The sequence below is a fragment of the Vombatus ursinus genome, unplaced genomic scaffold (assembly GCF_900497805.2).
Source record: "Vombatus ursinus unplaced genomic scaffold, bare-nosed wombat genome assembly UNPS02014798.1, whole genome shotgun sequence".
Lineage (NCBI taxonomy): Eukaryota > Metazoa > Chordata > Mammalia > Diprotodontia > Vombatidae > Vombatus > Vombatus ursinus.
In genome coordinates this window covers 70,705,647-70,732,007 of record NW_020954576.1, presented here as the reverse complement: position 1 = coordinate 70,732,007, position 26,361 = coordinate 70,705,647, and the positions used below count along the sequence as shown (strand labels likewise).

The following is a 26,361-nucleotide window of genomic DNA, read 5'->3' as shown; positions in this document are numbered from 1 at the left end:
TCTTGACATTGGAAGGATATCAGTGGAGCAATCTAGCTATCTGTGTATCATTCCTTGCTCTCAACATGGGATCAGACCATTTTGTTTTTCAATAAGATATTTCTTTGACACCTTTTATTATGATTCTCATTCACATGCCCTTCTTTGCTATAGAGTGAAGCCTGCTCATACCCATCATATGCCTCTAGCCTTTGCTCTTTGTGTGATATTCATCTCTAATTTCTGAGAGAATGTAGAGTTCTATTACTTGCAGCCAAACAACAACCCTGGGAAAATATTGATACTAAAAATAGATAGACTTTTAGAAAGGATCATCAAGATGGTAAATTGGCCACTTTTTCCAAACTACTTTAACTCTACTACCTTCCAAATATAAGGGAGGGGGGAGAATTAGGCACCATATGTAGAGTAATTATAGCTAAGTGTACAAGTGAAAAACAGAACCCCAACAAGGAAAATCCTTATGAGTTAACACTAGAGAAGTCTAAAGTTTGGAATTTGAAACCTCACTCAGTATCTCTTCCCCACATGCACTAATGGCAGCAGCACAAGCTAAACTATTGAATTGTTCAGGGACCTATCTTGCAATATCCTATAGATGTAGACACTCTTCCAGAAATATTCTTCCATTTCCCAAGGAACGACAGACACATCTATGTAAAGCAGGAAAGGAAAGAGGACACTGAAGAAACTTGCAATTTTTCTGGGGACTAGCCCTACTTAGGGGGCCACTAAAGCCACAGAGACTTCCAAGAACATTGCAACAAGTGACAGACTGTTTGAACTAAACTATAAAAAGGAAAATATATTCTAAGGAATAAACAGGGTGGTATACAGTGTGGTTGACTGAGCTTGGTCTAATGACCTAATGGAAAGGGGAATGAAATCCAGCTAGGGAGAGTTGTTTACCCCTCTCTGAGAGCAGGCAGCTGAGCCACAATCTCCTATAATCCCAACACAATGAGATAGAGATAGTCTCACTGCCTGGCTTTGGGGGAATACCCAACATCAAAGGGAGAGGAGCCAGAAATTGAGTAACAGGGGAATAAAAAATAAAAGCTGAAACATCAAAGATTTCAAGAGAAAAGATCTCAGTAAAACCCCAAAATATATGAAGATAAATCAATAGAGAGGATCCTAATTAGGTTCAGGAGAAAGAATAAGCAATTAATCTTCAAACAACAAAAAGCACTCAACAATTACTATAAGAAAAAGAAAAAGTGATCCTATACTTTATGAAATATAAAATCCTGTAGGATCCTAAGAGTTCATGGAACATCAAGAAATTCCATAACAGTTTAAAAGAAAAATGAAAACAAAAAAGGAGGAAATTAGGAATAAATTTAGGTAAGAATTTAGAGTTCTCAATGCAGAATTTTAAAAAGCCCTTAAGTTATTAGATTAGAAAAACAACTGAATCCACAATAAAAAAATCTGTCTAAAAAAGTTAAAGAGATTAGCATAACAGAAAGACAGAATACTGAAGTGGAGGAAAATCTTATAGATGATGAATACAATGAAATAACACTAAATAACACATTAACTGTGGACAAGTAAAAGGGATTGACTTTAAAGAGAGGATATACAGAAACAACTTAAAGATTATAGGTCTCCCAGAAGCACACGCCAAATTCAGAAAACTTCAATGCTATCATTTAGGAAAATAATATAAATAAACCTTCCCAGAACTACTGAATACACACAGCAAAGCATCAGTCAAGAGAATGCATAGATGGCATGCAGAAAATCCCTGAACTTCAAACTACAAAACACAGTGAAATTTTGCACTTTAAATGACAAATGACAAATTTTGTAAGCAGACAGAAGTAAGAACTTCAAACATAAAGGAATGAACATTGAAATAACAAAGATCAGTCTTCGGTCTCAGGAAAGTGTAGAAGGAATGAAATAGTATATTGAAAAAAGCAAAGAACCTCAAAATAACATGCTCTGCCAATGGAAGCCTACCCATAAAAAAAAATAAAGATATCTTTTTAAAAAGAGTCAATTGAGATATTTCTGCAAAACAAAACAAAAAAGACAAATAGAAAATCTGATTTGCAAACACCCCAAAGAACAGAAATAAACAAAAAGTAACCACAACCATAAAGAAAGAATGTTTAGAGGTTTCTTTGTTCATTTTTTTAAGACAGAAAAATACTAATTTATGGGGTAAAAAGAAAAAGAAAAGCAACACATGAACAGATAAATAAACATATAAGTAAATATAGTACTGTATCTTAAATAAACAAAAGTGACAGTGGAAGAAGGGAACTGAAGCACCATGGACTAAATCCCATTACTCTCTTTTAAATTAATCATTGTATTTTAATGTCAAGTTCAGAAGCATTTATTAAGAGCTGACTTTGAGCCAGACTGTGCAAAATGCTGGGCATACAGAGTCTTTGCTCTCAAGGTCACAGGCTAATGGTGGAGACAACATGCAAACAACTACTGTATGTACATATATGAAGATATAGACAATCAAGATATACAGATGATCTCAGAGGGAAGGCACTAGCATTAAGAAAGATCAGGAAAGACTGAAGGTGCAATTTTTGCTGAGACTTGAAGGAAGCCAGGGAAGCCTAGAAAAATAGGGAGAACTCGAGACATAGGGGACACACACTGCCTCTAGAGACGGAATGTCCTTTGTGAGCAACAACAAGGAAGTTAATGTCACTGGATCATAAAGTATATGGAGGGGAGTAAGAACACCGGAAAAGTAAGAAGGGCCAGGTTATAAAGGGATTTAAAAGTCAAACAGAGGACTTCATATTTGATCAAGAGGTAAGAGGAGACCATTGGAATTTGTTGAACAGAGTAGGAGGAGTGACATGATTAAACTTATGCTTTGGGAAGATCAACTTGACAGCTGGAAGATGGACTGAAGTAGGGAGGGACTTGAGGCAGGGAGATCAACAAGAAGACTATTGCAATATTATAGGAGTGAGGTGATTAGGTATGAAATGGAATGGAATTTAATGATATGGAATTTCAAAATAGGAGGATGCATAAATGAAGGAAGGGGATAGATAATATCTATCATATCAAGAAGATTAAGGTACAGAAGAGAAACTAAAATAGTTATGGGTGACTGAGAAAATATGGATGAAGTGAGAAATTCAATGGCATGATCAAGGTGAAGAGTCAGTTCAGGAAGAATAAAGCACAGATAATGGTGGATGAAAAAGATTATAATCAGAGAAGAGAATTTCAGAGGCCCAGATTTTGTGCAGCTCTCTGGGGTGATGGTGATGTCTGAAGTATAAGCATCCATGTGGGGGTAGAATGTAGAATGAAATTGGTACTCTTGAAGGAAATACATTAGAATTATAAAAAAAAGATATGTTATGAAGATAAACAAAGCATAGGATGGCAACTTCCTAATTGATATTAATTTACCCCAACTTCCTGGAAAAATAAAAATATACCTCATATTATCTCTTGAGATTTTACTACTCTTTTCAATATTTTGAAATTAGTTTTCTTGCTCCACTGCTTAACTCATCTCCCAATATCCATTTTAATTTCTTTCAGGATTTTAGACATTGGCATTTATTACTACAGTCTTCTGGCTTGCTGTCTTGTGTGTTTCAGTACTATGCCAAATTACAAAAAATTACACATATGATAATTCCAATCTTTCTTCTTTCATTTGTTTTCTGTCTTCTCAAATCAAGTTATCTTCTTTTCTAGAGGACTTGAAATCTCCTCATCCCTAGATCACCCATGAACCAAATGCTAACTACTTAGCAAAGGCCGCACTGAAAAGTAGAAAAGAATGTGCACATAAATAGCAAAATGATATAATTCCATAGCCTTTTGTAATAATCTCAGTGTAATTTAGAAATGTCTTAGTGCACTAAATAATATACACTCAAGGCTGACAACCTTTCTGAGGTGGCAGGCAGACTTCAAGGTTTCACATGCCAATGGATGGCAATCCAACATATTGAAGTATATCTGTACTGTAAATGGTAACATTTCCCCAAAGAAGACAAGACCTTGAAAATGTGTGTGTTTTCTGCACCATTCAGTTGGTTTGCTTATACTGAGGGATGGGAGCACAGAACTGTGAAAATACTTGAGACTTATAGAAAACCTGTGATACCAGAAGTAGAGAAGTTGATTTAAAAAAAAGACCTGAGTTCAAATCCTGATTCTACTACATACTACTCATGTGACTAAGCAAGTTATGTATCCTTTTCAGACCTCAGTTCCTCAACGGAAAAATGAAAAGGTTGAATTTGATTACTTCTGAGGTCACTTTGAATTCTTAAACTATGATCTTATGATTTAATATATGATGGATAAGTACTGTTTGGCTAACCTTAACCCTATTTGATAACAATGCTCCCTCTAAAACTCTGCTTACAGCTCTATCAGAGAATGAAGCTATTTAACAAACTGAACTATATAAATGGAGACATTTCTTTTCATGCAATTAATCAGATTACTGAGAGCGCTACTGATAATAATATCCCTATTTCCCATAAATTCTTTGAAAAAACTCCTATATTGACTATTTCAAAATATGAAGGTGATCTTGGGTTCTCAGTGGCTATCAGAGAACTATAAGCCTTGGCAAGTTTTACTACTATGGTATAAATGCTTCAGGTATGATCCCAGAAATAAAAGATGGCTATTTCCTGAGGATCAACCTAGTTTACTACAGAGAGGTATGTCATTAGTAGGTTAGCCATTCTGTAACATTTTTTTTCTCCTCTGTTCATGGCAACCAATGAAAAAAAATGGAAAAAAAATTAAAAATGGCCCTCAGTTCACTATGACCTTTCTTCCACTTCTGCAGTGATAGTGGTAGAATGGCAGGAAATAGGAAAGATAGTACTAAGAATCACACAATCTTTATACCATAAATGCACTTTAATTTGATTATTGCTACTCAAATACTTTTAGTGAAATCCTTGCCCAGTGACCAACAAGAAGACATTCTGATGGAGGGGCAATCATATCAGTCATGACATTATTGCTCTGTTATCCCAGAAGAAAGAAAGAAGTTGCAGCTGTATAGGAAAATGGCTTATAGGTACTCTGTGGAGGAAAAGCAATGAGTTGGCCACATAGGTTTTATTGTACCTATAAAGGTAAAAAGAGACATCAGTTCATGAAATATTGGATCATCATGGAATGTAGCATTAATGACAAATATTGATAAAAAAGACCACGATGAAAATAATTGTAGCTTATTCGCCAACAGTGGTTACTGAGAGTGAAATGGTAGAGAAATTCTACAAAGAACTTGATAAAATCCTAAAAATCAAATTAATATATACACTTAGCAAAATATATAAACTTAATTCAAAGCTTGGAAAAGTTAAGGATGAGAAGAAAGCTTGGTTTATAAAAGCAATGAGAATGGCCAGAGATGGATATATTGCATAGATGGCTTACATCTCTATTTCATGAATACTTTCTTTGAGAAAAGAATTGACAGGTACTGGATATGACAAGCAATAAATAAACACATTAAGAATAAAAGAGATATTTAAACAAACATAAATTTTGCTACATTTTGAGTTAGCAATAGATTTGAAACTAATATTGAAGTTACACTTGAGTTAACTGTCTTGGTAGTGTCAGTTCATCAGCTTGTTAGAGCTAAGATTTTAATTTATAGTAAACAAGAAGGATAATGAGAAAGAAAATGTGGTGCACAGCTGAAAGAACTCAGACCTTAACTTTTAAAATCCATTATTCAAAATTTCAAATTGACAAAAGGTTAACATAAATGACATTGAAATCAACTAAAATTATTTTATCAAGAAGTCCAGAGAACCAATGATGGAACTTGCTATTTGTTATAAAAGGGTAATGGAATTAGGGTGCTGAATGAGATATTTTTGTATATAACCAATGAAGGATTTTTTCTGTTTATTTGCATATTTTTTATAAAAAAGTTTTTCTTTTCATTTCCCCCCCCCCGTAAAGGATTGGGGTATTTGAAGGAGAGATCATAGCTTTCAGTTCATTTTTTAACAATATAAAGGTGAGGGTGCTACAGATACGAACTGTTTCATGCAGACATTGACTTAATAGTTTTACTTAACTCTTACACTTTGGTATGAGTCATCTCCTAAAGTGGGAGTAATCTGTAAATATTTGTAATGTAAAAAATCAATAAAATTTAACACAAATAGGTGACAGTGCAAGTTGAGAAATATTATATGAGGGGAAGCTAAGTTCTCACAACTCAATAATGGGCTTCATTATTTGATCTCTCAAAGACCATACTTGTCAAATTATCATCTTCTGATATTGTAACTCCACAGTATCATTCAGGGGAACAGCTCACAATGTTTTAGTTTAGCCTCTCTCTAGAAAAAATGTTGGCTACTATACCAGCCTAGGTTGGTGAGGGATGGAGTGAAGTAGATAGAATAGAGTTTGGGCATTTGCCAGAGATTATACTTCTCAGGATAATCAATATGAAATTATTCATAGCTGGAGATTATTGAAATTGACTTTGTGGTTTTGTTATGAAGATGTGCAGAAGGCAATGCTTTTAAGTTTATGGATGGTGAGATGCTTGAGGGCAAAGATTAATTCACTTTGCTATTTGTATCCCAAGCACTTAGCACTGTGCCTGACACATAGTGGGGTATGTAATAAATACATGCTCACCATCTCTCCTGAGACCTGGATGGAGATAGCCCAGGATCCAAGAGCCTGGGGAATAGTTGTGTTTCCTAAATCCTTAATATTGCCTACAGTCGTCAGGAAGGAGCCAGTCTTCATTAACAATTACCAATCAATTATCACTTACAGAGCAGGCAAATTAGGCTAGCTTATGCCACAAAACACTCTAAGGGAGAGATGGGAAGTGGCTACCAACATCACCTGCCCACATACTCCAGTAGGAGGTAGCCCAGGACCCTTAACACCAGAGTCTTAGGAATATGAATGCCTTTCACACCACCTGGACTATGTCTAACCTGGACTCCACAGTCATCACTGTGGAGATGGATTCACCTTACTCCCCGTCGCCATCACCAACTACCATTGATTGTCAGTTAATCCAGGAGCACCGTGAATGACAGCATCACTCAGACAAGCCTTCCTGCTCTCAGCACAGCCCTAGAAGCCATCATTGTGGGAAGCAATCCATGAAGAAACATGGCCTGGCAACTGCTTTGTGAAGGTGCTATAGCCACAGACATTGAAGACCAGAAAAAAAGTCCTTGCTACCAAAGTCCTTGGCACTGTCAAATAGTTCAAAGTCAGAAACTGATATGATTTTTTTTTTTGTGGAAATGACATTAAAGATGATATATCTGCTTTTACCCTACCATTGTACTTCAAGGATGAAGGGAACTTTTCACCTGACATAGCTGAAACTTTCTACTTGTTATCTTCTCTATTAGGGTATATTTGTGTCAAATGCTAAACAGAGTGCATTGCACATAGAAAGTACTGAATAATTGCTTTTTTGTTCATTCATTCTGATTGAGTAGTTAATAAAATAGTTGATGAACAATGAAAATACCACAATTCCAAAACTAATCTATACTAATTTTCAATAAATCAGAAGGGTACTTACAACTTTTTTCTCTTCCTATTTAAAGCTTAGTACCATTACTTTAAGCCACAAGTAGATGCTCCTTTATTTGTTTTTTTGTTTGTTTGTTTTTTGTTTTTGCTTTTAGGCAATTGGGGTTAAGTGACTTGCCCAGGGTCACACAGCTAGTGCCAAGTGTTTGGTCTGAGGCTGGATTTGAACTCAGATGCTCCTGACTTCAGGGCCAGTGCTCTATCCACTGCACCACCTACTTGCCCCTAGGTGCTCCTTTAGAGTCTCAGTTATAGAGGGAGCCATGTTTATGCCACAACTGTAGTTGGGGAAATCACTATTCTTAGTCCTTCAATCATGGTCTCAAAAATGGGACAGGACATGAAGAGAAAACTGAGAATGATAAATTTATTAATGCTCCATTTTAGGTCTACATGATACACACACACACACACTCACACACATACATGGATTTTTAATTTCTCCTTAAGAAAATATTTTACAAAAGTGATTTATTCCTTCTATAAAGTTGTTTTTTTTAAAATAAAAAGAAAGACAAAATGAAATTGAACATGGTATAAATTATAATATCAAGCTTGTCTCTGAAGAAAAGAGAATAACCTATATCTCTTTCCCTTATTTGCAGATGTAGGAGACTAGAGGTGTGTAACAGTGTATACGTTCTCAATTTCAACTGATATATTGGTTAGTTTTGCTGTACTGCTTTTTTTTAAAAATTCTTGTTACACTTGGGTTGGAGAGTAGAGGCGGGACATTTAGAAATAAAAGTGATGTTGAAACAAAAGATAATAACTTTTAAAAGTTCCTTTCATAGATCTTATTCCTTAATCTATCATTACTTCATATAGTCAAAGAACTTCCATTAATTACTAGTTCAAAGTAAATGTGGAAGACTTTAATACTTTCCCCTAATATTTTAACACAATAGTGTTTCAAGGCAGCTCAACTCTCTAATCCTTGGTGTTATCTCACTAGGTAGCTGATGCCTTCTAGTTTTTTGAATGGATAAGAGCAAGTACAAGGTCACTTCCCCTCACCCCATCAGTTTTTCCTAGTAGGTACATTTCCCCTAAATGGGTCACAGGATTAAAGGATTGTTTTCTATCATGGATACAGGGTAGGACCTCTAAGATCTGGAGATATGATGCCCAATGAATAATGTGCCCTGGATTGAGAAGATGGATTTCTATTTCTTAATGAGGTCAAACCATTGTGATCCATCAATGATTCTTGATAAGGGTTTACAATAAAGAGATTTTTCCTCTTTAGGATTATAATTGATGCATTGTTTTGAGTCTTAACTAGGTTAGTTTATGATTGCATGTTATACCTAATTTGATCACAAGTGGTGGATGTAGTTTCAGCCAAATCATTTAGAGTGTTTATTTTGACTTCTGTGTCTTCTTTCCTTTGCAGTGAGTCATGTAATGGCAGTTTAAACTGGCTCTCTATCAGGGATGCTTTTTTCTGCAAAATATGATAGAGAAGTGGGGGAGTTTGGGAGATCCATTAGTTTCTCTGTTGGTAAAGGTAGGCAGAAAGATACTTTTCTTTTTTTAATTAATTAATTTGTTTTTAGTTTTCAACATTCACTTCCACAAGATTGAGTTCCAAATTTTCTCCCCATCTTGTCCCTTTTCCCACCCCAAAATGGCAAGAATTCTGAATAACCCTAATCTACCCTCTCTTCTATCTCTCCCCCCCTTCTCTTATCCCCTTCTCCTTCAATTTTCCTGTAGGACAGGATAGAGTTCTGTACCCCATTTCCTGTATATCTTCTTTCCCAGTTGCATGTAAAAAACAATTTTTTTTATCTTTTGTTTTTAAAATTTTGGGTTCCAAATTTTCGCCCTTCCTCCCTCCCCACACATCCTCATTGAGAAGGCAAGCAACTCAATACAGGTTATACATGTGTAGTCATGCAAAACACTTCCATAGTAGTTATGTTGTGAAAAACTAAGTATATTTCCCTTCATCTTATCCTGCCCCCCATTTATTTTATTCTCTTTTGACCCTGTCCCTCTCTAGAAGTGTTTGCTTCTGATTACCCCCTCCCCCAATCGGTCCTCCCCTCTATCATCCTCCTGCTCTCTTGTCCCCTTCCCCCCCCCCCCATTTTCTGTAGGGTAAGATAGATTTCCATACCCAATTGAGTGTGTATGTTATTCCCTCCTTAAGCCAAATCCAATAAGAATAAGATTCACTCATTCCCTCTCACCTTCCCCCCATTTCCCCTCCACTGTAAAAGCCTTTTCTTGTCTGTTTTATGTGAGATAATTTACCCCATTATACCTCTCCCTTTCTCCTTCTCCCAGTATAATCCTCTCTCACCCCTTAATTTTATTCTACAGATAGCACCCTTCCATCTTCAACTCACCCTGAATCCTCTAACTATACATATATACATACATACATATATATACATACATACATGTAATTTTTTCCCTCCAACTACTCTAATACTGACAAAGGACTCATAAGTTACAAATATCATCATCTTTCCATGCAGAATGTAAATAGTTCAACCTTAATAAGTCTCTTATGATTTCTCTTTCCTGTTTACCTCTTCATGTTTCTCTTGAGTCTTGTAAGAAAGATACTTTTCTGCTGAGTGTAGAACCCTTCTCTTCCCCTTCTCTTTCTGTCTTTTAAGAAGTATAAAACCCATGTGGCTTCACGTTCAGGGAGAATGGCCCCATTGGGCCAGAAAATAAACGTATTGATCTCTGATTAATTGTATATGTAACATTCATATGACAAAGACTTATACATATTCTTATTGTAGTTGCTGAGAATTTGAAAGGATCAAGACCCAAATTATTCTGGAGAAAGGGGTAATAAAACTATACTCCATGTGAATGAGGTCTATAGCTACTTCTTGTGCCCCATTAACTTCTGTTATGAATAAATGCTTTTCATGATTCAATGCCATTGGGAATATTGGTTTGGTAGTAGTTATTGAGGCATCTAGGTGGTGCAGTGAATAGAATACTGGCCCTAGAATCAGTAAGATCTTGTTCAAATTGGGCCTCTAATACTTCCTAACTCTATGACACTGGGCATATCATTTAACCTCTGTTAGTTTTGCTAAATTGCTATTTTTTTCCTGTATTTCTCATACTTTGTTATAAGGGATGGCTCTTTAGGTAAAGGAGCAGAAAGGGACATAATAAAAATTATTGTGACATTAAAAAAGATTAATTTTTAAAAGCTCCTTTCTTAGCTCTCAATCATGAGTCTGTCTTTTTTTTCTGTGAAATTAATAAGCATTTATTAATCACCTACTAGCACAAGATTATTGAAGAGTTATTAAACTCTAATACTTGTTCCTAATATGTTAACATAGTAGTACTTTAATCTAGCTCAAATTTTTAATCATTGACAACATCACAGTAAGTAGCTCATACCTTTTAGTTGTTTGAATGGGGAAGGGTAGTAGAAGGCTACCTCTCCCACCTCCCCAACTATTTCTTTCTAGAACAGTCATTGCCTCAGTTTCCTCACATGTAAAATGGGATAATAATAGAACTTATTTGTCAGGGTTGAGAAAATAATTGTAAAGCACTTTGCCAACCTTAAAGTGTTAAATAAATGCTAGGTATAACTTTCATTATTATAATAGAGACATCACTTGAATACACTGAAAGTGAATTAAAAAGTTCAATGGGGCTTTAAAATCTGGATGAGAATAAAGGAAACTAAAGACAATATCAATTATCTATATAGTTTTCAGGATCTAGGGTAAAATACCAATATTTCACGTTTGGGTATAATTACTATTTGAATACTTAAACAATATTCTAGAGAACTAGGAACCTGCCATCTAAAATTCTTTTATTTATATAATTGAATGTTTTCTTCCCAGGACTTTTGGGAAATATTCTCACCATTTTCTTGAAGTGTGTTTTTCCTCTTCCTTCCTTTTGTTTATGAATATACAGAAGACATATTCATATCTATAGCTGTATCTATGACTATAAAACTATGTGCATATTTATATATAATATAGAAATTATATATTATATATAAAATGTATTTTATATAACACTGTAACATATGTTTATATGTAATACAAGTATATACATACGCATACATAGATATATATGTATGTGTATACACACACATATACACATATTGAGCATTGGCCTTATGATCTCATTAACATAGAGAACCTCCCAGGGAGGAAACTCACAGTACTAATGCAGATTGGTACCTTCCCTGAAGCACAGTGTTAGAGAGCTCCCTGGGATAATGAAAGCATAAATAACTTGCAAGAGTCACACAACCAGTATGTATCAGAGATAGGACTTCAAGCTAGGTCTTCTTAATTCAGAGGCCAGAGTTCAATCCACTATACTATGCTATGTCACCTCTCTTGCAAATGTTAATATCTAATGTTACTATACGGGCAATTTTATTGATAAAATGATAATTTCCAGGTAATAGAAGGCAACTAATCACCTGTCCATCTCAATGCATTCTACTGAAATACTACTAGAGGAGCTGAACTGTATCAGCATTAACTTCTTTGTTATTTGCTGCTGATCAGTCATTTCGATCATGTCCGATTCTTCATGATCTCACTTGGGGTTTTCTTGACAAAGATACTGGAGTGGTTTACCATTTCTTTCTCTAGCTCATTTTAGAGATGAAGAAACTGAGGCAAACAAGATTAAGTGACTAGCCCAGGCTCGAACATTTTGTTATAAATGAAACCAAAATCAAAAGGAATTTGCAGCTAAATGGTAGGAGAGTTTACAAGTTCTCCTACACAAAGCACATAAAGTGGTTGGTGGAAATGGTTTTAACATTCATCTAATGGCAAGAAACATAACTTCATGGAACATCTGCGCAGCTCACGTCACAGTATTCATACCAGTCTTTGTTAATTTTTTTTAAAAGTACTTCATGTGCCAACATGGGTTGCAGAGGATATGAAGGAAGACAAATTCTACAAAATACTTAGTAAGACCCTCCAAGTTAAATTAACATATTCTTAAATACTCAATGACTTTCAAAAGTTAGCATTAGAGAGGATGGTAAAAAATATTTTTAAAAAATGAATTATGAATAAGAAATAAAAGAGGCCAAAGGCATATAGACCATACAGAAGCTTTATACCTACATATCATTATGCTTTATTAAACAAGACAATAGGGAGGAGTTGTGCAAGGTGAATACATAATAATATCACAAAAAATGGATTTGATTATATTCTTGTTGTTGTTGAGTTGTGTCTGACTCTTCATGACCTGTGGACTGTACTGTTCATGGATGGGGTTTTCTTGGCAAAGATACTGGAGGAGTTTGACACTTCTTTCTCCAGTGGATTAAGGCAAACAAAGGTTAAGTGACTTACCCAGGCTCACACAGCGAACTAGTAAGTGTTTGAGGCTGGATTTCAGCTCAGATTTTCCTGACTCCAGCCCAGCACTCTATCTACTGAGACATCTAGCTGTCTTGTTATTATATTCTAAGGGACAGTAAATAGCTGGATACAATTTTAGGAGTCTACTATATGTCATTTATTATTCTAGGGGATTCAGAGAGATATGAGAGGAGGTACTTATCTTCAAGTACATTCCTTGAGGAAGGAGGCTGGTTTTTGTCTGTTTGTTTTTGCATTCTTTTTGTATTCTTATTGTGTAACACAATGCTTGGCACATAATACTTAATAATTGCTTGTAGACAGATTGATTACAGCATCAACTCAGAGTTCCTAATTCTGCCTTCTAGGGTTAAATAAAATAAGGGCAATTAGTCTATACAAAAGTCCTTTCTATCTGAAAGTCCTTCCAAGACAGCTGTCATGGTGCTTCTATGGTTTATTATCTCCAGGTGTAACAATCCCAGTTCTTTTACCTGATTCTTATATGACACAATTACAGATTTGCTTGTCTTTTGGGTGGTCAGGCTCCAGGTTTAAATATCATGTATTTAGCTATGTTGAAGTTTAATGTTTTTAGCTTATGTTGATCTTGTAAGGCATCAATAATGCAGCTCTCCTATAAAACTGCCTGTTTAGTGGAGACTTCAGTACTTGGATCAATCTCTAGCCAGAGAGGCCAAGAAAAGGGATCATGTGGACAATACAATAAAAAAAAAAATAAACAACTTGAATAAAACTTTTTCTGCAAAGCAACGTCTCCTTGGAACTCCTCACATTATAGTTTCCCCATTTTCACAGTTCTGGATCCTTTTAATAGCAACTGGTCTACAAATTTATTTGGTTCAGATATTGTATCTTATTTGATCCAAACAAAAAAGGTAAGCTGAACATGTACCATTCTATGCATTTTACTGATATCAAAAGAGGTTCAGAAAGATTGAAGTGATTATCCCAAGATCACATCCCTAAGAAGCTACAGAGTCTAGAGCCCAGGTCTTCTAAATCTCATATTTGTACTCTATCATACTGTTTCTTATCTTTATTGTTTACTTAGTACTATACAAGTTAGTGCCATTTAGTTGTCATTGAGAAAGGTAATTAATCTGTATTCTACACCTAAAGTGTAAACCTACTTTAAAGAATCACCTTCAAAGATTTGTAAAATATGTTTCTGCAAAATGGCATAATAGAAACAACACTGGACAAAAAATCAAGAATTCTGAGTTCTAGCCCCAATACTCCAAAGCTATTGTTTGAACTTAGAAAATTTATATGTCCATAAAAACACTTGCTGTTTTGAAAAATAGAATCTTTAATGAAAATCAAATAACCTATATGAAATGAAATCTCTTAAAAGCACAGAACATGACAAATAAAATGTATTACTAACGTAGAAAGAGACACTACTCATTTCTAGACAGGTATCAAATTGCCTTAAGTATTATTTATAGCCCTAAGTCTCCTCTGTAGTGTTTTGCTCTTTTTAAATAAATTTTCTCATTCTTTCTCTTATCTTGCTCTTGTTGAATTCAGTAGAACTACTAACTGCCTGAGGGTAATTAAAACCAGTTAAAAAAGAAAAGAGAAAAAAAAAGCTGGACATTTGACCAGATGTTAGGCCATCCTGACCAGATGTTACCATTCACAAGACTCCTTGGCCTTCTCTATGGACTTGAGGTTGTTATGCAAAACAACTTATGTAACAGCTTCTTGAGGCTGTGCCTCCCATGAGACTCTCTCTCTCTGCTGAAATGTATTTAACCAACCCTCTCTTTTGCCCTCTCTTGGGCATTCTAGGACTTCTGTGTTGTGTGGTGCTCTGAATTACAATTACCTTGTCTCCATTACAGATCCAAGCTTTTGCTACTTTGGTGGTCTTCTTTAGTTCTGATTGACACCCTAAGTTTACTTTTAATATAATACTTCTCTCCCATGGTAGTCTCCTTTTTTCAGATTTCAAATAGTATTCAAGTAGTATATATTTCCTTATGTGTTTATCTGTACTTAAACATACATATTGAATTAAATAGGATGGAAAATAATGTCTTCTGCCTCTTGCTTCTTTGCTTGATAATTTCTCACCAAAAGAATGTAAATTTGATATAGTTTTCTCAGCTAGGTGGTACAGTCCATAGAGCACTGGGAGTTCACATTCAGCCTCAGGCACTTACTGACTGTGTGCCCCTGGATAAATCTCTCAACTTTTTTCTGTTTCAGTTTCCTAATCGGTAATGTGGGAATAATAATTGCACTTGCCTCCCAGGGTTGTTGTAAGGATCAAATAAGATAACATTTGTAAAATAATTCACAAACTAGGAATCATATAAATGCCTGTTATTATTATAATAATTAATGTTAAATATAATAATTACTGCATTTAAATAACTCATTGACTTTACATTGTGGGGAAAAAAAACAAATATGTCATATATGTTTAGCAAAAGCACTAGACCCTAACCACAAAAAGGATATGTTTCTATTTTTAGAACCAGGCCTTTTAAGGTATAAAGAAACATTGTTGGCTATATGTCCAATCCTTTTCAACCAAATTTTTCAACAAAACTGGAAAGAGGATGTACCAAAATGTTTTGTGAAACTAGTAGTTCTTGTGAAGTTTGCTGCTTAAAACCCAGGAACACAGACATTTAGACTTTCAGAGGGCTCTCTTCATACATCACATATTCCCTGACAAGTGCCCAGCAAGACCTATTGCTTCCTATCAGCAATCAATAGATTTTATATTAAATTCAAGGACAAAGCCAAAGAACAAATGCACTCAGTACAGAGAGATGTAAATTACTTGAAGAGTCTAAATGAAGTTTCTTCCTCCTCTTCCTCCTCCTCCTCCTCTTCCTCCTCTTCATCCTTATTCTCCTTCTCCTCCTTCTTCTTTTCTCTCTCCTCCCTCATAGTAAGTATTGAGGTGCTCCCCTCCCCCCAAGGTAGATAGCTAGATACTTTATATTTTAACAGAGTCTGAAGTATTTAGCTATGAAGTTCTAATTGCACAGTAACACATTCTATTTGTTATACTTTATCAATATTAGTAAGGGAATGATGTAATTGTTTAGAGTTTTGCAAAGATATTCCATGTCACTTCAGTGTTAATACCAGGCTGGAGCCTTCCTTGTCTGCCTGCATAAGCTAGATAAACACAGACCTGTATGCTTTCTTCTCATCTCAGGATACTTACTCAGAGAGATCCTGGAAAATATGCCTATTGTGAGCTAAACATTTCACTTTTCATTTTATCCATGTGCCAGAAATCCATTCCTTGGATAAACACTTTACAAACTGACACTCTAAAAGTCACTAAACATGATAAAGAGAGTGTACATCATTTCAGGACTGATTAAATATTTTCTCTCCCATGACAAATGAACAGTTACAAACTATATGGAGCCTTTGGAACCAGCATTCCATTTTTGTCTTTATTTTGTATGAAAGATTAATTTTCCATTTCAACTCATCAGTTATGCAATTCTAGCTTTGGTAAAGCACCACTCATGCAATTCAGCATGGATATTATTTATTTTTAAAAGTATGTAGAATAGTGCTTTGTTTTGGAGTTATGTCATAAATGTGCTTTCCTCCACACCACCTCTGCCATGTATAGTGTTTTATTAGTGACCATTTCCTAAATTTCTCATTTGTTAATGCTGACTCCATCCTCAAATTACCTCATATTTATTTATCTGTGTACATGTTATATACCCTAGAAAAATGGGAATCTCTTGAGGGCAAGAACTGTTTCATTTTTGTCTTTTTTATCCCCAGTGCCTAGCACTATGCCCTGACCATGGTAGGTGCTTAGTAGAAGGTGAAATTCCTTCTTTTTTTTCTCTAGTCAGAAAGAATTTGGGGAAAAGAGGATGGAAAGTTAACCTAGATGTCTCTAAAATTAAAAGAGTAAAATTAGGTATATATGGTAGATTTAATATATATACAGGCTAAAGTTAACCATTCTGAATTTTTTTAAATTATACAAATTAATTACATAAGTTTCTTTCCACTCATCCAATACTTTGTACTGCTTGTTTTTTTCTATTTATCCAATTTGCTCACACAATAATAGCACTGCATATAAAAGGATTACTTTTCTTAAATATCTTATATTTCTACACAAAAACATTTAAAAGTATTTTAATACAGCACATGAGAAGCATACACACACACATATGTGGGTCTGTTGGTAATAAGTACTTTAATTTCTAGGTCAAAACATAAATTGATATAGGAGGTGGAGAAGATATTGTGAGAGAAACACACAATGACAGAATGGTGGAGTCGGGGGAGATGAGAAAAGGGATAGTAAAAGGAAAAAGTAGTAGAAATGATAAAACATTTCCTTTTGTATAAATAAGCAGTTCTTTGTCTAGAGTTTTACAGTTATTTTAAATCTATTTCCCTTATTAATTCTATTTCACAGAAGTTGCTAATACAGAACCCACCATAAAATTTCAAAACTCCACTGTAATAGTGTAGCTAGCTAATTGACCACTTATAAAACTTTTTCTATGGAATTGTGTTTCCTAACATAGATTTTAATAACATCATGCTTTTGCAGAATCAATTCATGATATGTATAGTGTATTCTTGCACTTTGAATTCTCAGATTGTTTTTTTCAATGTGTAGTTATATTATTTTAAAAATAGATTTAACCAAGGGAAAAGGACTTATATGTACTAAAATATTTATAGTAGCTTTTTTGTGGTAGTAAAAAAAATTGAAATTTAAGGTACATCCATTAATTGGAGAATGGCTGAACAAGTTGTATTGTATGATTATGATGGGATACTATTATGCTATAAGAAATGATGAATAGGATGGATTCAGAAAAACCCGGGAAGACTTAGATGAACTGATGCCAAATGAAATGAGCAGAACCAAGAGAACATTGTATACAGTAACAACAATATTGTAATCATGACCAATTATGAAAAACTTTGTTACTCTGATCAAGACAATGATCCAAGAGAATTCCAAAGAACCCATGATGAAAAATGCTGTCCACCTTCAGAGAGAGAACTGATGAACTTTAATGCATATTGGAACATACTTTTTTCACTTTCCTCATGTTTCTTGCCTTTTGCTGTTGCCTTTGTTGTTTCACAACATGGCTAATATGGAAAAAATATTTTGCATAACTTCATATGTATAATTGATATCATATTGCTTGCCTTCTCAAGAGGTTGGGGAGGGGTAGAGAGGAGGAAGAGAATTTGGAACTCAAATTTTTTTAATTGAATGTTTAAAAATAGTAAATAATGGGGGGGAGGGCAGAAAGAACACAAGCAGAAAGTGGCAGAGATTCCAGTTCAGGCCCTCTGATCCCAAATGCAGTTGCATTTATAACTGGCTGGGCTTATATTTTAATGGTTGTAACTATTATAAAATGCCCCATGAAGTTTAAAAAATAACTCAAGAATTTTAGAATCTGACTTGAAAGTGACCACAGCTAAGAAAATCTAAACTACACCCCAATGTAAATAAACAAGTGAATAGATAAATAAATAGATGAACATATAAATAAATGAATAAATTCTTTTTCTAACCACCCATAATATCCTCTAGCTTCTACTTAACTGCTTCCATTGATGGTGAGCTCACTCATTTATTAGAAATGCAACATTTTCTTAGACCGCTCTAATAATTAAAAGTTCTCCTTTATACCGAGACAGAATGTTCTGCATGTATTTTCCACCTATTGGTCTTAGTTCTGTTTTCTGGAGTTATAATGACAGCTACTGAGTCTAATGCCCCATATACACAACGGCCTTTCAAATAGTTGCATGGTTTACCCTCACCACCTTTTGTGTTTTTCAGGATAAACAAACTGAGTTCCTTACAGCTTCCCTTATTCTTCTTTTTCTTATATTTCCTTGACATCCTGGAGATCTTTTTTTTTTAACCAATGTTCTCCAATTTAACCAATGCTATTCAAAATATGGTGCCCAGAGTTAAATATGAAACTCAGATTGGCAGGTAGTACAGCAGGACCATTACCTACCTTGGTTTTGACACTGTTAATGGCAGTGATGTAGACTGAGATGGAGTTAGCTTTGTGGGCACACTCATATAGCTCTTAAATTAAGTTTGCCATTAACTAAAGTCCTTAATTTTTTTTCACATGATAGATACTAGATCACAAATCTGGAGCTAGAAGAGAACTCAAGGCGCCTTCTAGTTCAACCTTTTTCATTTTACAGTTGATGAAAGTGAAACCCAGGGCAGTTAAATGGAATGTCCAATGTCATGCAGGAAGAAAACGTCACTGGCATGATTTGCTTTAGTAGACCTTTCTCCCTAAACCTGTTACTTGGAGCCACCCTCAGGGCTCCGAATTTTGATGAAACACTTAAACACTTGGAGCTTCAGTCTCCTTATCTGTTAAATGGTTTATTACAATAGCCTTTTGGTTAGCCTTCTTGCTTCAAGTCTCCTCCTACTCTAATCCATCATCCATGCAAGCTGCCAAAATGATTTTCCTAATGCACAAGCCTGATAATTTTACAACCCTCCTCCCCACTCAATAAACTCCAGTGGATCTCCTTTGCCTTTTTTGACACTTCCTACCTTTGCAGTCCTCTCATACTTTATTGCCCTATACAAACTTTACCATCCAGGCACACTGGCCTATTTGCAATTCTTTAACACAACATTTAATTCTGTCTCTCCACCCTTCTCTTGGCTATTATCTCTTTTCACCCCTTTCACCGTGGAATCTCACCTGGATTCCACGAATCCTCCAAGACTTAACTTAAATTCCAACTTCTTCAGGAGGCCTTTTATAACCCTTCCATTACCATTCCTTCTGATATTAACTTCTATCTATTGTGCTTCAGTAGGTATCTTGCACATATCTAATTATCTAAATGTTGTCTCCCTCATTAGAATGTGAAGTCTTTGAGGATGGGTACTGTTTCTACCTTTCTTAGTATCTCCAGAGCTTAGTAGAGTGCCTGGATCATAGTATACACTTAATAAATGCTTTTTGATTAATTAAGCATTAATAACTGTTCTTCAAAGATCGCTAATTTTATCAGTGAAGGTTCACCCTCTACTGATGAATCTTGCAACCTCTTTCCATTTTGGTAGATGTTTCCTATGTAACAACAACAACAAAAAATTTTCACAGTGACTCAAATATTCTTATGACAAGCCTCATTAAATTTAAGTTGGGTATACTGGCAGATGATAGACAAATGGTACTGGTTTTATCAAACCTGCCAGAGCCTGACAACAGCAATATAATATTTGAATTTATTATTGACTTCTTAAATGGACAATATCCTACCAGTCATGTTATTTCATGGGTATCTGACAGATATGACTTTACTACTCTCATACTGATGGACTTTACTCAAGAATTTCTGAAACTTTAGTTACAATATATAGAGTCCATATATTCATAGTCTCCAAATTCAGGTATTTACTTCTTTTATCTCTTCTTCTTTTATGAATTAGATGGAAGAAAATTAAGAAGTCACCTTGTCAAACCTACACTTGAAAAAGAATCCAGTATACTATATCCTCTACAAATGGCAACATAGTATTTGCTTGAATACCTCTATTGAAAGGGAACTCACTTCCTGTTGAGAGAGGTTGTTAGTTACTCTTTTGAATAACTCTAGTTGTTAGGATTTTTTTTCCTTACATGCATCTAGAAGATAACTGCAATTTTCAATCACTGCCTGTCTAGGACCAACCAGAATGAATCTAATTTCTTTTCTGATAGCCTTTCAATAACTATCATCTATCATCTTTGGACTAAGCCATCTATTTTCTAGGCCAAACAATCCCAGTTCCTTTCATGGATCTTTATATAGCATGATCTTCAGGCCTTTGAAACCATCTAAGTCTGCTGTTTCCTAGCTGATTAATCTTCTTCTTAAAATATGTAGTCAAACCAGAGCACAATACTCCAGGAATAGTTAAGTAAAGTTTCAATTAAGATTAACTAAATGGAAGGGAAGTCTGAATCAGTATATAATATCTCTAAAGAATTATTTTAAAATCATCTATTTTTTTTAAATTAACAGTTTTGATGATCAGAAATCATGAGAAGTGTGACATAATAAATATCTAATACTTGCTATTTATACAATATGGAATGCATAAAATTATCTTGCTAAAATGTTATTTTAATCATGGCAATCTCCCCCCTTGAAATTATCTTTGAATCATTAGATTTCTTAGTTACTATATTCTTCAGAAATACTTCCACAAAGGGAGGGGTAATAAAGGAAGTTTTTACTCCAGATGAGTTTTCTAGTCAACTCAATGAAATTGTAGGGAATGGATCAATGTTTAGAGGAAAATGCAGGATATCTCTCACAGAATATGGGTTTGCCCACTGGCACTCTTAATTAATGGCTAAGAATCAATCAAGCTTCCCTGTGACTGACAAAAATAGGCTAGTCATTTTCACTCAGACTTACTTTCCACTTTCATAAATAAACTGTAGCATACTACCAAGTATATTCATTTTAGAGTTAGAGGAAAGAAGCCTGTGCAGTTTCTTTCTCTCTAGTGTAGGTTTCAGAGATTCACTGTAAACTTCACGTGCTTTTCCAGCTAGCCTGAGAGGGCAGTTGCTGCAACTCAAGTTCCTGGATAGATTTCTGCCTTTCTGTTGTCATTTCTTGTAGCAACTGGAACAGGAAGAGGTATCCTGATGATGTCTATGGCAAAACCAGAGCCACTGGGCACAGCCTTTGTTTGATATCTTGTGGGAAGCCTAAGTTCAAAAGTTCCTGAGTTTAAGAGTTTGAGTACCAGATTCTCTAGAGAGAGAAAGTGATTTCTTGGTGTACTGTGCTCCTTTGAGAAAGGAGAAGAGTAACACCATGAGTTATTCTGACAAACCAGGTCTGATGCTTGCTCAGCAGTCTCTAAAGAGTGTTTACTTTCCAAAGGGATTCCAACCCTGAAGATAGTGCTATATATCTTTGGGTCAGTCACTATGTATTTATGGTAAAGAGGGACTCATTGGAATAGCACAGTTTCCCTGATGACAATCCAAAGTTCATTTTCCTTCTGAAGTAGGCTAATGGTCATTTCTATATCTAGTTATATTCTCTCAACTACATGTGAAGGCAATAAGCTATAGAGAACTTAATCCATTAGAGGCATCTCCCAGGATTGGATTCAGTCTATGTTCTGACCAAAGTTGCAGAGGTGATGCCTGAAGATGTAAGAATCTTTAAGGAATGATGGGGATGCTTGTATAATTGTGCCTATAAAACACTTCCGGATTTTCTAAAAGATAAGAAAACCATATTCTAAAAACAATAGGCTAATATGCATTATTCTCCCCCTCATTCAAGAATTGTTTATTAGCTAGATGATTTGGGGGCACCTAAAAAGGGAAATATGATGTTAGAGATCATCTTGAGCTCATTGGGAAAAATTCATACCAAAAAAACCATTTTATTTTTGTTAGCATCAAAACACGGGCAGAAAAATGGTCATAGTGCTAGCATATCACTTCTGAATTTGGCAAGCTGTTTTACAAGGTCCCTCAAGAAATCCGTATGGACAAGATGGTGAAGTACAGTCTGGATAGATGGTACAGTAAAGATCCATTGCAGCTGATTGGTCAACTTTTAGCCAAAGATTCTTAACTACATAATAGATTGATATCAACTAGGAATATAGACATATAAAAATGGAGGTTGTTAACTTGCCAGGGATATTTCAGAGAAGATTATGCATATAGTAGGAGGTTGGACTGGGTGACTTCTAAGGGTCCTTCCAATTCTAAGAGTCTACAATTCTTCTGCTGATTTTACAGAACTCTTAGAAATATACTATGCACTTCTCTCAAGTGATATATTCCAGGGCTTAGCAACTCCTGTTATTAACCAATCTTTCAATAAACAAAAATCTCCATACACCATGTCCTCATTTAAGGTATTACTTATTATGTATTTTTGTCTTTAACTAAGGTAATTAGTTACTAATCACCAGTTTCCATAAAAGTTCATATGTTACTTTCTATAATATTGAGTATCCAAGCTTGTGATGTGCTCTCAATAAAAAAGGAAACTATGGCTGTTGGAACTATATCTGAGTCGGGATGTTATTTCAAGTCTGGTCACTTTTCTGGATGAAGGAGATGAAAGGGGAGGAACAAATGGAAGCATGATAAATGATGGATTTTCAATCAGGTGTCTACCTCTGCTCAAATCTGCAACTCTGAAACCAACTCCCCAGATCTTACAGATTGCTTGCATTATCAATGATGCAATTTTGTCTGATTCCTTTTATATCTTTCTTCACCTTTATGGAAAGTTTACTACAATCCAACCTCCAAATGCTTTAACTACTTTTTAGCAGTGCTGTTTTCTGCTGCTTTCATTGTTTCCTGTTTGCTTTTCTAAACTTCCTCTTCAGCTTTGCAGCACTGAACTAGATACAATGCATTGGTTAGATACGGTGGTGGTGTTGTTCAGTCATTTTTTAGTTGTGTCTAACTTTTTGTGACCCCATTTGGGGTTTTCTTGGCAAAGATACTGGAGTGGTTTGCCATTTCCCTGTCTAGCTTATTTTACAGATAAGGAAACTGAGGCAAACAGGATTAAGTGACTTGCTCAGGGTCACACAGTTAGTAAGTTTCTGTGGCCAGATTTGAACTCAGGAAGATGAGTCTTCCTGACTCCAGGCCCAGCAGTCTATCCACTGCACCACCTAGCTTCCCCTAGATTATGGTAATGATATCTTATACTAGTGAGGGGCAAAAAGATAAAATTCAGCAGCAACAACGTGCATTTAAATGCAGTACCATGTTAGATTAATTTTAATTCTTTAAAAAAATGACTGGTGCTCTTAGTTGGTTACTTTGAATGAAATATGATATGTCATAGACACATCGGGCATGCCCAACACCAAGCACTTTGCAAACCTGTTCTGAAGTGACATATTTTAGGGCAGCATAGCAAGTCTTCTCACCATTTATGAGCTGCTGTCAACGAATGCTCCTCAGCTTCTTGGTCAATTTTTGCTGCCAACATGGAAGGAAAAAAAGAGATGCTGTAAATGCTAAATAAGTGCCATTATCTCAAGGAAAATATGATGCAAGTCCTGTAAAATTATTATATAGTAACATTTAATGGCATAACTAACTATAAACCTAATATTCATTGATTAGTAAACAGCTTCAATTAACTTAAAACATCCTACATGTAAATGTATAATAATATATATATTTAACCACTATATTCTCCTCTAATATTTTAATCATCTATGATTTCATCAGTGCATATACTTTGTCAAGCAAAACAAATCACCACTACAACTTGGTTGAAAGGTTATGAGAGGTTTTGATATAGGTATAAGATTTAATCATCTTATTGTAGCCCTATTTATTCATTAATATAATAGTGCTACAGATAAGACAACAACTTGAGGTTTTTAGATTTAGAAGGGATCTAGGAAGTTGTCTACAATATTCCCAATGAACAGTAATCCAGCCTTTGCTCAAAAGCCTCCAGTCATAGGGAACTGAACTTTGAAAAAGTCCATTCCATTTTTGGGTGGGGGTTGGGGGGGGGAGGGCTGACAGGTCTATTTGTTAGGAATTTATCCATTTTACTAATTAGTGAAACTATAAAATCAGAAAATGTCAAATTTCACTTTTTCTGTAGCAAACAAATCAACAGCATTTCCATTGACTTTGAAAACAACAATTCTGCTTTGATTGTAGTTATTATGTCACAAAGTCAACTAGAGAAAGTGGCATGACCTCAGTAAGTCATCTTTAAAGAAATGTACATCTCAAAAGTTCACAAATTCAGAGATTATAACTCTAGAGGTATACAAAAGAACCTCAAGATCTAATACAAATGAATATTTTAAAAAATTGACATTTCATTGCCATACTGCTAGTTTGAAGAATGTTGAAATTTCATCACCATTTTCAAATTATTTCAGAAGATACGGTTATAAGGATACACAGCATATATTATAAGAATCAAAAGCAAAAGGTGCGATAGCAACAGACAAAGAAACTATCCACCAAAGAGTTTATCCTTCTGTCTGAATATTCCACTTGGAACACAATGATATGTGAGTTCATATTTCAGGGAATGAAGGAATAGAAATGGAAAAATTAATAAAATAATAAAATAAATTTAATAATAACAAAACTAAGTTGGAGATATACAGAGAGAAACATTTTACTTGTGGCTTTCTTAAGTGTCTCCATCACTACTTAAAACACAAAAGTACAGCTTGGACTGGTTAGTGTTTTGCAGCCCCAAGACAGGGGTTTTCAAATGTCTGTACAGTATCTGTAAAGTCATAACTGAGTGTCATACTCCTACTATTTGCCAGAATTGCTAAAATTTGACAGGATCATTTGAGCTGGCGGCAAGGATCTCCACCCCACCCCACCTCGAACCCCCACACACTTTGCACATTACATGGTTTACATAAGTCTACAGGTCAATTGTTTACCATATTAAAAATGGGACAAATGTTCCATGATTTATTCTTTGAAAGAGTTTCAGCATGAACACTCTGCACCATAAAAATTTGCTCTGGGCTGCCTGGCATAAAGAAAGATTTCCATCCAGAAGCAACTCTATAAATACAAAAAGGTTGCTTAAACAAACACACACACACACACATATACACACACAAAATCAAAACAAACCTAAACCATTTTCAGGAAAGCCTTTCAAATGTTATCAAATTTAGTTTACAAAATCAGATTCAGACTTAGATTGGAAAATGATATTTCTTATGATAGTTTTAAAGAAATCATTGCACTGAGCTTCATATCAACAAGTTAAGTTTTTACTTCCTTAGTATATGGTACAAACACTTTTTTCAAATATGTATTCATTGCACGCAAGGGGACAGAACACTAATAACACTGGATTTTCTGAACTGATATCATAAAAGATAACATTTAAATGGTCCTCTAAATTGTGATTAAACAGGCTGAAATGAATATTAGTTTATTTCATTTACAATTTTTAAAGCAGCTATGTAGGAGCTCTATAAAGATTTGTTTTGATATGAGAGCTAAAGAAGCAGCTCTTGCCTCATTCTATGGACAAGTTTGGTGGTCAAAGCACAGTACTCAGTATAAAATCTTTGTGTTGCAAGGTGACAATTGTTACTAAAAAGGAGCAAATATGGACTATCTTACTCAACCTAAATCCATATTCTAATCATTACTCCCAGTACACCGTAGGATTCAATATTGTAAAATATTTTTGCCAATACTTTTACATGGTTTAGAAAGTAGAAGGATTTGTATGTTCAAATGGTAATTAGCTTTAATAAACAGTCAAACTAAAGATCAAAGGAACTACATTATGGTTCATCATTTTAACTCTTAATATGAGTCAACAATTCAATGAACCAAATAGATTTTTTCCTCTTTATATGGGAATCTTACAAGAAAAC

The 26,361-nt window shown here is 34.9% G+C and overlaps 1 protein-coding gene across 1 annotated transcript in view; it reads right to left on the bottom strand.

Moving 5' to 3' along the window:
• LOC114050023 (formin-2-like) overlaps positions 1–26,361 on the bottom strand; it is a 473,042-nt gene that overhangs the window by 68,693 nt on the left and 377,988 nt on the right. Inside the window, exon 12 of the mRNA XM_027871548.1 lies at positions 23,896–23,947. Coding sequence (XP_027727349.1) covers positions 23,896–23,947 — 52 coding nt within the window. The remainder of the gene's footprint in view (positions 1–23,895; positions 23,948–26,361) is intronic.